The sequence below is a fragment of the Rhyacophila brunnea genome, unplaced genomic scaffold (assembly GCF_057557595.1).
Source record: "Rhyacophila brunnea isolate RB1 unplaced genomic scaffold, BYU_Rbru_1.0 scaffold_3, whole genome shotgun sequence".
NCBI lineage: Eukaryota > Metazoa > Arthropoda > Insecta > Trichoptera > Rhyacophilidae > Rhyacophila > Rhyacophila brunnea.
The window spans coordinates 33336388-33348776 of NW_028232965.1; the positions used below are offsets into that span (position 1 = coordinate 33336388).

Consider the following 12389-nt stretch of genomic DNA (forward strand, 5'->3'; position numbering starts at 1 on the left):
AGTTCATTCAATTCAACTTACAAGTTAATTAACTTTACTACAATTGAATGACAAAGATCGACACGTTGAGTTGGCGGATAAACCTATCTCAAAAGGCAACTTACCGCCACTAATAATATTGATAATTCTGTACCATGTAATAATTAGGCAACTGTTCATTAAATAGGGCTGGCAGAATCCATGGACTGCTCAACCTAGTCGAATAACAAACAATAAATTGGTTAATTCAGTAAGTCACAAAGACTGACATATTCAAAGAATACCAGGCGACAGGACACCAAAGATCCTAACCAGGTGGGTGCCTCAGCGGAAGCCACCTTGAAACAGACCACGAAAGTTGGACGAGGACTGGAATAGGATAAAATGGTGAGTGACAGGAACCAATGCAGGGAGCCAAAATCTCCCTTGGAATGTAGCACCGTGAAAGAAAAGAGAAGAGTTTATTAAATTTTTTTAATTTACATTCAGTATTTATAAATAACAATTACATTTTCTCATTCACTTAAGACTGAATGTACACCCTTCAGAGACTTTAAAGGCACATAAAAGCATATTATTGTGAAGTAATAGATGATTTGATGAATTTTTCACTAATGCAAACATTTAATTCAATACAATAGTGACATTAATAAACCTTTAAAACGGCATAGAAAAATCAATTACATTTAATTTTGTGCTTAACATTGAAAGCTACAGATTTTTAAGAAAAAAAAAACAATATTGTAAAACCAAAACATACGTTGAAGTAAAATGTTATTTTAGTGTATTATATTTATGGACAATATACATATAAAAATTAATTTACTGAGTTGCAAATTAGATTTTATCACAGAAAACACCATGATTTACTTTTTATCATAGAGCATTTTCAAATAATAGAACTCCACAGATAATAATTTAATGATTAACACTTGAAAATTGGTTAGGTATGTATTTGTCAAACAAATTATTATTTACTTCTTAGCAATTCATTTTTATGATTTCACAGATTCACCTATGGGACAGCTATAATGATCTCTACTAATTATTAACTCAATCAGAAAATGGCAAACATCCTTTTGATCTAGTTTAACAATATTTATCATCTATGTTTTTCTAGTACAGTACTGAATTAAAGATTGAAATTCTATTAGGTATTTAACAATACAAATTATGGTATTACTAACATCACAAGTTTCGGTACAGACTTATAAATAAAATTATATAATCGAGAGGTTTCTAAAGTAATGTTAAATCTATGACAAGAGTGCCTAATATATCTATAATAGAGAATAATGAGTCATTAGGTTGGTTTATTATACTAGTGTAATATAATATGTTTTGACATTATTTGAGTGAAATGACATTACAAAAAGCTTTTACACTACATTATGGCCAATGTTCCCTCTAAGGTGCGTTTGCAAACTTCTAAAAATTTGTTCGCACAAATGTTTCCAATCGCTGCATGTAGAAATTTTATAGAAAGTAGTACATACAAGATTTTTGGTTTGATTAAAAAATAACCACCAAGATTTTATTACAAGCAACAAATTTCGTGCTTTTTCACACACATTTCTTACAGGACGAATGTCGTCATATTGTTTTATTATAGTCTTCACACTTTTGGTTTGCATTTAAAAACACATCATGTATCCCTTTTCGCCACAACTATTTAGAATTTTTTTTAAATGAGACAAACCTGTGGATGAAAGGAAGAGGACGATAAGTCTTAAAAATCGAAAAATGAGTTATGAGTTAAAGATGGCGAATGAACCATACTACACATATGCACAAATGAGAAAAAGGATTAGTCAAATCAACACCTCTGGATTACTAAATCCCATACAGAAACATTGAAGTTCCCATACAAAATGGTCTAAAAATTAATATTCCTGTAATGAGTGTCCTGAAAAGTAGCGATTTAAGACTTAACACCTTCTTCCTTTCACACACAGAAACAATCAGTGTTCTTAACGCAATTATAGTAAAATTTACTGAAACATATAGTATGCGTAGTGTCTACCAATTCTATTCCAAAATTATATGTAGTATTTTTGCTGATTTTTTAATTATAAATAGAATCGTATAATAAAATTATTTTTTACAAAAAGCCATCCTCTGGCAAAAAGGAGTGGATATGATATTTCAAATGCTATCATGAAGAAGAAATCCTGCGATAAGGTCAAAGTTGAATGGCTCTCCGAAATCATCTAAATAGAAATGCTATCAGCTTTGATGCATACATAGAAAGTAAAAACTAGTGAAATATTTATCAGGAAGCAGACGATTATTTCATATGTTCCGATTCCAAACCAAATGTTCAATGGTGCTTTCTTTCGTGGTATAGTAATTTGACGATGTCACTTATCTACACAATAAAATAGTGAATATAGGCCGCACATATTTATTTTTTTACAAAATTTAGAGTTTATAATTTACACACACGGTAGTAAATTAGAGGGAATGTTCATTATGGCTATAACAAGTATAGCCATGTCATAAGAGTTTGTGTATACTTTGGTATAACAAAATCATTTCAAAAACAATATTTATACCAAACACAATGTATAGTAAAAAGTATGGAATTCGTATGACTTTCCAATGGATTAATAAAGTATGAGACATCTACTTTATTAACTACATTACGAAAACGACTATTTTGTAACACGACACTGCGTCAATATATGTTATTTTTGTCATAAAACTTTCATCTATTTAAGAAATTACATGCTGCCAAAAAATACAATAATTACTTACAAGAAAAGCATAGTTTGTTAAGACAATATTATTGTAAAGGCTAGTGTTGTTCATGTATAATAGGTGTTACATTAGTGCTAATTAAAATACCTTAATTTTACTATTATAGGCCGCAACTACTCGTGTCTACTTTTTCGTATACTTATAAATAGCTACACAATATGTTTCATAAGTGAAAAATATTATAGAAACAATATTTAGAAAATCTAAATGAATATTATTACAGTACACAATATGTAATTACAACCGTTAACATGAAACCAATTATTCTAGTGTATTCATAGGAAGAAGTGAATTTATATTATTTTAAACAAATTTCTTAATAATACGTATAAATTAAGATATAACTAATTATTTACAAAACAAAGGGGAATGATTTTATATCATAAGCATTAAAATGTAGTTAAAAAAGTCTTTAAAAATATAAAACGTGAAAATAAATTTTAAAAATAAATACTTAGTACATTTTTAGTGACCTATTGTCTGAGAAGTAGATGTGACATAAATTAATGTAAATCTATTTTGTTGAAAAAATCACAAATAAGGATATAATAGACATATTTGAATATTTTACAGAACCCAATCACATCTCAGCAGTTTCATGAAAAAATAATTAAAAATAAATAAATTTTCTTTCTTAACACTAAGCAACGCACAATTAAACATCATTGAATATTCCCCTCGGAGGCAAGACAGCTCTGCCTTGATTGTCAACTCTTCCTCTCTGATCAGAGCTATTATCTAATAAGTCATCATTGTTTCCCCAGTTGGCCGTAGGACTAGACAGCGGATCATTTCTCCGTCTTCCGAAATTGCGATCATCGTATTCCGATGTGATTTTGGGTAAATTAGGACGGGTACTGACACCGAACCTCTCGTTGATTTCATCCTCCAAGCTGAGGTTTGGAGCGAAAAGGTCATCGGCTCGCTGATAGGTGGTGTTGGAGGAACGAGGCTGTGTCTCGTTGATGCCTGATGAAGGACGATCAGTGTAAGCGGGCGTGACATAATAGTCGGGCGGTTCCGACACATTAAGCAGCCCCGCACGGGCTGTGGGTGGGTTATAGTGCACATTACATTTCAAGATGACAGTGAGAGTATTAGAAGAATGTTGTTATTGTGAGTGATTTCAATTAACATAATATATAACAATACTGCCCTGCTAAGCGTAAAAGGAATGATTTAATTTTATCATAATGAAGAAATTAAGTACCGATAATTATTACAGCCGATACAGGTTTTCATCAACAGCTGATGTGCCATCGATTTAATATTGCTTTGCAGATATTTTCATAAACTTCAATAAAAGTCTTTCTAATATGAACGTTATTCTTAATCACAGAAGTGCTAGGGAACTCCTTTTGTAGATTTTGGAAAACTGTGATTGTGATGAACCTGGCCGGTGGACTACTTTCGGTCTGTCTATAGTTTAAATTATACCACATTTTAACACAGGACTACACACTCAACAATTTGATCAAGAAAGGTACATAATAGCAATTGTATTAACTCGAAATTTACCAGCTGTACAAGCACAATATTGCCGTATGTTATAAATAATAGGCATATACTTTTCTTCATATTGCGAGGCGAAACAAAAGTAACAATGAGGCAGCTTAGAACACTACTTCATTGTTAGGTTTGTTTTGACAAAAATAAACACTTAGGACCTTGTAGTATTAGGGTCGAGAAAGTGTGCATGTAGGTGCAAAAATTCGTATTAACGGCAAAAAAACAATTGCTACAACCCTGCAAGGGTATTCTAAATGGTTGACAGGACACATGCATACTAGGCATGTTGCATTTTGTAAAAAAAACTGGCCTTAACTCTGGGGACCATATTTTACTAATTGAACTGGAAATCTATTATAAAATCAAAATTAAATTAAAACATAGCACGTATCCCCTTTGCACATAGTAAGGCAGTATATAAAGTTATTCACATTTATATATAAAACCATTTCCATATATATATATATATGTACATTTTTTATTTCAGTGCTACTCAAACAGCAGTCTATAAAACTAGCTCCGATCATGTGTTTCTAGACACAGTTACGTGGTGAAAAATAACTTACACTTAGTCATAATCCTTGCAAACACTATTATGAAGAAATTGTTGTACACGTTAGGTGCATGAAAAGTTTAATGATATCCTATGACAAGCGATAATGCTTATGAAAAAATCACTCAGATAATGGATTTACTACATTGCAAGCTATCATGTCCTCACTAAGCATCTAATTGATTTTAAAAACAAATACTAGTTTGCAGCATAAGAAAATTTGAGTAGCACTGTTTTACTCTATAAATTGAATAAAATTTGAAATAAACCAGAAATAATAAAAACAAAACTGAAATCAAAGGTTGTCATAAAATAAAAACTTTATACTTTAATACATTCGAATCCCATGACTGGGTCAAATTACTCATTGTTTCAAGCAAGCCATGAAATCCGATGGGTTGATTGAATGGCTAACAACCAATTCACATGAAAAATATTAAGATACATTTACGTTATGGAGGTCGGTCTCCATGGTCTGTTTTGATGCAGATATGGTGATTTATTATAATAAATCTTGTAATGAATCTAAAATTCAACAAGACTGAAAAAATATAACAACCTACCCATTACACTTGACAGTTTTTAAATGATTTCCAAAGGCCCATATTAATTGTAGAAAGCAGTAGCCCAAGAAATACAGTAAGTTATGTTGATAACCATAGCCAATGCAATGAAATGGAAACACATATGTATGTAACCTATTGCTAATGAGAAAATATATTCGAAAGAAAAAAATGTAAAGGCAATAATTACCTGCATCGTTTGGATTGGACCGATAGCCACCTACTCTTCCTTGAAAATCTCTCCGCCTCATCATAGATTCTTCAGTGCGCTGTCGTTTTCTTTTTTCTATAAAAAAACACGTAGAATAATAATATGTAACACTTATTTCAAAATAATGGTTAAATTACATATTTAATCAATTCTCACGCTACTGCTCTTGTAATTAAATAACTTGTAGTGAGTCCGTACCTCTTTTTACAATTTCTTTTCCTTCTTCGACGAGGTCTGTGGTCAAATCAACGTCCCCAACAAATTGTTGAAAGCCACACATTGACAGTAGTCGACTGCCCACCGAGAAATAAGTCGCTATACAAAGTAATAATACCAACATAGGAAAGTATATATTAAAACCATCCGATATTATTTTTAGCACATCCATGTGGCCCATTATCTGCAAAAGAAAAGTTTAAAAAATCATAATCTATCTATACTTTCAAATTACTATTACTAATAATTAAAGATACATCAGTGCTTGTCAAACAGAACTGTGCTTGGAAATTGGGTGTGTGAAACTGGTGTCCCAGAAGCCAGTTTTTTTTTTAATTGGCAAGACCTAGATTTTTTATCAGAGGAGGCTGGCCATACAATGAAGAAGTTTGAGAAGCTCTAGGATAAATGAAAAATGGAACAGACAATGATTTGAATTAGTTAGTTGTAACTCAAAAATTTATTTGTTGACACAGTAGTGGTTAATTAACTCTGGTATAAACCTATTGAATAATGTGAATCTTTTCATCGATGGTTCCATTATTAAATTATGACTTAGATCAATAATGTGTAAAATTTTACCTGGGTGTAATAAGTTTCTCGAATCCTTTCTTTTAGAATGTGAGAATCCATATGAATCAATCCTAGGAAATTGAGGCATATTGGCGGAGTCAGCCGGCAGACCATCATTCCCGAAAATATCAAACTGTACTCGTTCGTTTGGTGATGGGGCGCCAAATAGTACAGATTCAATACTCGTATTTTCAATACCGTCGAATATGCGCAAAAGCATAAATATGCGATGATGATTGTAGAAAACAACTGCAACAAATAATATAGTCACCCTACCATAGTCATTGAACTTTCTTTTCTTTATACGAGCATTGAAGTATTATTAGCAATACGTAAAACCTTCTTTACGTTGGCTTCTCACCTCGATTGTCAGATAATCGTATTTTTCTGTAGCAGCTTTGACAATAATTGCAAAAATCGATAAAGCTGGAGAGACATTGAAAAATGTTGCTTCCGACCATACTACAGCTATAGAGAGTAATCCTGAAGAGACTGCAAGTACTTTTAAAAAGTAACTTTTGAAAAAACATTCCCAGTACCATTCTGAAAAAATATGTAATTGCATTGTATGTATGAATGTAGTATGATCTATGAATCTTTAGTTTTTTTTCTACAATGGTAATATTCATATTTTTTTTATTATATTATATATTTATATCATTTAAAATAGAAATTTATTAAGAGTAACAAAAATATTTATTGAACAAAAAATATAGTACTTCTTACCAACGACAGGGACGTAAATTAATCTTGAGAAGGAACCACGTGGCTTAATGAATGTAGATTTAAATTTTCTTTCAATAGATCTCGTGTTTGCTAGGACGTCTTCTAAATGAAATATTTTCTCAATCAGAATTCCCCACTGGGTTTCAGTTCTTTGCAATATTTGCAATGATTTTATAACCTGCAATGTAGATAGTATGAAAACAGAAATAAAAAAATTATACAAAGTATTTTGGCAGCAAGGTAAAATAAACATTTAGTTTGAACTTAGCTAGTTATGAATATTTAATAACCTGACGATGGAGTCGAACGAGAGCTTTCATGGAAGGAGCAGCAGATGGCGCAGTGGGTGCGGCTCGGCGTTCCATTCTATCTCTCAATTCAGTTGGAACTCTTTGTAATATACTGTCTACAGGCCTCCTCAAGGGATGATTTGGCCCCAAAGATGTGTGAATGCCTTGTAGAGACTGAAATCATGTCAACGATGAAGAAACCTATCAACTAATTATTAATAAGTAGGTAAATATTATATTTATTGTCTGTAAATTTATCCAAGCATATTATACTTGGATTAAAAGACTTAATCAAATGACTCGTTTAAATTGAATTTTATGCACCCACATTGGCTTATTTCGTAAAATGGCCATCTTAGTATAAATACAAAGCCTCACAAAAAAGGTTTGCAGTGGGTCGAAAATGCACATTTATCAATGTGTATTTGATCCAATGCAAGAACCCAATGGATTGGGTAAATGGTCAAAAAATATTCCTCATAAAAAAAGTTTATTAACACAACCGCCACTGTGTGTAAACCCGTATGCTCTGCTTAGGATCGAACATACTAATTTGCTTTAGGGCTTGCGCAGACAGAGAGCGGTCGGAGTTCTGCGTTCAACCGACCGTTGACCGCTAGCGTTCAGGGACAGCAGACAGGTGGCGGTCAACAATATGCGTTCCATTTGTATACAAACGTTGTAGTGACACAGGCGCTGCATAATGCGAGACCGCTATATTCCGACTGCGAGTGGAAGTGAGAAAGCACCGCTGTTGCGTACTCACTCCCCCATGTGGTTTCGCTCTATGTTGTTTGACTGCTCAAATTCCATTCAAATTTTTATTTACTTTCGCATGTCAACACAAAGCTTCGATGAATTATATAATTTGATTACATTTGACATTGACTTGTAAACTAAATATAATCTAGGTACTAAAATTACTGCTGTAATCAATGCATTTTATCAAACCGGATATTTAAAAACTTAATATCGATGATTTTAAACGAAGTGACATATAAACTTATTTGTTTGTGTACCTACCTCTATCTATAATATTTGACATTTCGATTCTAACCTTTTAATTTTACCCATAACCTCACATGTCAAATTTATTCTATTATTGAACTATGAAAACTATAAATCTCGCCAAATTATCAAGTATTTATGCACGTAAATCAATCAAGTGTTGATTTAAAAACAATATGTTAGTATTAAAAACGATTTATATAATTTACGTCACTTAAATCAAGTATCAATCTTCTCTATATCGATTCATTTTTCTGATCCAGACATTGCAACGGTTGAGAGGTACGGGAGTTCTTTGTAATTGCGGGAATAGAACTCTAGAACGCTAGCGTTCCAATTGACTGGCGTGGTCTGACCGCCGGCTGTGTGCCCATACAGTATGAAGTCCGTACAGTACAAAGAACGCCGAACTTCGAACGCGGAACGCAAACCGCCTGACCGCTCCCTGTCTGCGCAAGCCCTTACTACTTAAAATTGAATTCCATCTCAATAGATGAATTTAAAATAAACTTCTTGTAGAATTCTTTATAAAATAAAAGAAAACTTACTTCTAATATGTCATCGACTGATTCTTCAGCTTCACACTTTTCTGAGCTCAATTTTGCAGCCTTGAAATAACTGTGAGTCAGCGTATATCCTCTTATCGAATTGTTCCAAAGGCTTCTAGGTACTTCAACTAGAGCGTAGCCCAAAAGCAACACCAGTAAAAAGAGACCCCAAGTATTACTGGCAGACGAAGCTATGGCTTTAATTTTAGGTCCATCTAAATGCACATCAGGCTGCAGAGCCAGATAAATGAGAAGGATGCCGCAAATGAACAAATATGAACCATAATATATGGCATTATCAATGAGCGCAGATTTCAATTTACCCTTTATCGTAAAGTCACCGGATTTGCTATATGACTGCATCATAGGCATAATCAACCTGAATAAAATAAAATACAATGTTAAATACACAAAATATTGTTGGTTCAACAGTCAAACAATTTGAAAATTACTGATTAATTAGAATAACTTTTTGTTCCGTAATACAATATAATTCATTTTGGTTTGTAAGGAAAATTTATAGTTAGATGGCGAGGTTGAGACATTTTGCTAAACATTGTTATTCAGTGCTTTGTTGATTTCCCATGTGACAGAAAAGTAGAATTATAAACTCATGGGCTGCCAAATTCTTTCTAAGAAATAAGTTAGGAAAAAGATTGTACAAAAGTAACTATTTTGACACAATTTCGATTTTTCAGAATGTATAATAATTAATGATTTAGTTTAGATAGTATAAAAATATGTACTGTGTTGAAAATTGTTAAAAAAATAGTTGATTAATAGTGACCACTCCAGTAATGCTCATCTGCATAGCAATGCCAAGCAAAGCACATGATAATCACTGTATACAGGGCATAGTGAATTTTCAGTTCAAAAAACACCCATTATGCGCCGGCTACACGCTCATGCTTTATAGCGAACTTGCCTGCGCATACGGGAAAACTGTAGCTCGCGCAAACCGAAAAGCGCTGTAAAAGTGTTCCGTATTTTTTGCACAAACTATACCGCACTAACCGAGAATTCAAAAAAACTAAATATACATTACCAAAAAAATGCATGTATATTACCATGTCAAACACTGTGATGTCCAATAAACCACCCGCCAGAGATTTGGAAAAACATAATCTGGCACCTTACTCCAAGGTTCAAGACAAATGGGTGTCACAGGAGGAAGAGGCGTTGAAGAGATACTTCCGTTGCCTCGCAAAATTGCTTGCTGTATAGAAGCAATTGCATGTGCTGTTGTTTCATTATTGTTTTGCCTACACGTTCTGAGGACAGTCTGTAAATAAACCGATATAAGAATTACTGAAATTAGCTTTTTGGTCATTATCCACTCCAGATGGATTACATAAACCTCACAATATGGAAGCATTTTAATTTGTATAAAATGATATCTAATAATAGCAGTGTAAAACCCCTGCATACTTATTAATGTGCACCAGTAAATACTTATAATTTCCCTAAATATAACAAATTTCATAATATAACAATATTATGTACCTATGTAATTGTATAAATTTGTAGAATGATTAAGATCATGTGATGATAATTAATTAAGTCCGATCGGCACGTATTTTAATTATAATAATATGGCGTACAAATACGTAGAACATCAAGAACAAATTAGAACTTACCGAGCTGACATCCAAAGGCAGTATAAACATGATGATAAACGAAAAATACCAAGCAGTGAATACTGCCAAAGTAACAACAATATGATTTCTATAACAGTCGCCATATCTGTATAGCAAACAGGCAGCTAGAATAAATGCTACAAGAATTTCGGTGACAAAGAGTGAATATGTCATAATTAATTCGGATCAGTTGAGTGTGCCAAGATTTATTCGTTTTCTTTATCAGTTCTTCCTTTAAATTCCGTCCAAGCCTTTTCGGCCTCTTTCTGTAACTCTTCAAGCTTTGACAGATTCAATGATTTCAGAGGTATTAGATGTGGTTGACATAAAACCAGATGGTTAGATGGTTCATAATACAATTCCCCCGTTTGAGGTAATATTTGATTTATTTGAAGAGCTACCGTATCTTCACTAGTCATATTTAAATAACTACATAAATATGGTCAAACGACAATAAAGAGTCTTTTGTAATCCATGTTGAAAAGAATCACAAATTACATGCGACTAATTTTCAAAAAATGAAGTAAAATAAATACGGATGACATAAACGTCACAGCAGCAATTTTGACCATAGACTAATACAATATACTGATTTACGTATATTGTCTATGATACTGATGCAGTTTTACCATAGACAATTATAAAGTAACTTGTATATAAACCTATTTGATATAAACACTGCTGATTTTAATGAAAGGAGTTTTACCTACCATTAAAACTCGGATGGGAATTAATCGCACAATGCAATAATCAAAATTCACAAAAAAAAAATAACTTAAACATTTGGAAAATAGTTTTCACATATATTAAATGATTTCACAACTAAATAGATGAAATCACATAAAATAATTTGTTTCACAAAACAAAAATCATAAATCACTCATTGTAAATATAAATTCACTCAATTTTGACAATTGCACACATTTGTAAAATTGTTTTCACCGATAAATAATATATCGCACAAAGAAAAGGTAGAAATTCACAAATGTCAAACTAATAATTGTAACAATACAATTTTATTAGAAGGCAATCGCAAAAATGATGCTTAGGTGTCAATATAATTAATGTTTAACGCAGTAATATATATATATATATATATATATATTATTTGATGTAAATCTACAACCAAATAACACCACCTAGGTATACTTATCTTTTTCGGTTCATCGATATAAATTTTGGTAAATGTGGCGCAGATGCCGTCATGAGATTGTATAAGTATCTTTTTTGAACTAAACCTAATCTAACCTAACCTAATATAACTTAACCTTTTTTTTTCTTCCGGCGGGGGGAAATCTTCGTAAGACACCACCAACAGTCAGCGGCGACTGGCTGGTGATATTGTGGGATTTTTACCCACTAAAACCCCCATCCACTTCTCAGCTGCCACCCCGGAATCCGCTGGCAAGCATTACTTTAGGGTGGCAGCTATGTCTTTGTCCTATTTCAGGCCACGTTTAATCCTAGCCGGGATCTTTCGTCCTCTTCTTTTTCGCTCGGCACGCACGATGCAAACTTGGACCATGCTGACCATGCATCGCTACTCCCCAGTATAGAGGAGACCATGTTCGTCGGCGAGAGCTCCTGTTCACCTGTCTTGCATTTCAAGATGGCTCTCAACTCTTGCCTTGCTGGGCAGTCAAAAAGCGTGTGATTCGCATCATCCTCAATACATCCGCCGCACTGATGGCACTCACGAATATAACTTAACCTTACCTAACCTGACCTGACCTTACCTAACCCAACCCAACCTAACCTAACCTAACCTAACCTAACCTAACCTAACCTAACCTAACCTAACCTAACCTAACCTAAC

General features: G+C 33.0%; 2 protein-coding genes across 3 annotated transcripts; both read right to left on the reverse strand.

The window, feature by feature from the left end:
* Positions 1 to 2680: 2680 nt before the first annotated feature.
* On the reverse strand, positions 2681 to 11150 carry LOC147068239 (LMBR1 domain-containing protein 2 homolog). 2 transcript variants are annotated; one of them, XM_085953216.1, is made up of 10 exons: positions 10574 to 11150; positions 10004 to 10218; positions 8937 to 9315; positions 7381 to 7554; positions 7091 to 7268; positions 6726 to 6907; positions 6374 to 6613; positions 5774 to 5975; positions 5555 to 5650; positions 2681 to 3708 (listed from the first exon to the last, which is right to left on the reverse strand). In XM_085953216.1, the coding sequence occupies exons 1-10, from the start codon at positions 10745 to 10747 to the stop codon at positions 3395 to 3397; spliced, it is 2154 nt and encodes a 717-aa protein (XP_085809342.1). In that variant the 5' UTR covers positions 10748 to 11150; the 3' UTR covers positions 2681 to 3394. The 2 variants fall into 2 exon arrangements, with proteins under 2 accessions (XP_085809342.1, XP_085809340.1); XM_085953214.1 differs by having other exon boundaries at positions 2681 to 3786.
* On the reverse strand, positions 10780 to 11150 carry BBIP1 (BBSome interacting protein 1). The gene has a single exon (XM_085953217.1). The coding sequence runs from the start codon at positions 10990 to 10992 to the stop codon at positions 10780 to 10782; it is 213 nt and encodes a 70-aa protein (XP_085809343.1). The 5' UTR covers positions 10993 to 11150.
* Positions 11151 to 12389: the final 1239 nt, after the last annotated feature.

Excerpts from the sequence above, each read along its gene's own strand:
- LOC147068239 (XM_085953214.1), bottom strand. The coding sequence starts at position 10,747 with ATGACATATTCACTCTTTGTCACCGAAATTCTTGTAGCATTTATTCTA. Across the intron at positions 6,908-7,090 it reads AATTTACGTCCCTGTCGTTG|AATGGTACTGGGAATGTTTT; the intron begins GTAAGAAGTACT and ends ATATTTTTTCAG. Across the intron at positions 5,651-5,773 it reads AAAAGAAATTGTAAAAAGAG|AAAAAAGAAAACGACAGCGC; the intron begins GTACGGACTCAC and ends GTTTTTTTATAG.
- BBIP1 (XM_085953217.1), bottom strand. The coding sequence starts at position 10,992 with ATGACTAGTGAAGATACGGTAGCTCTTCAAATAAATCAAATATTACCT.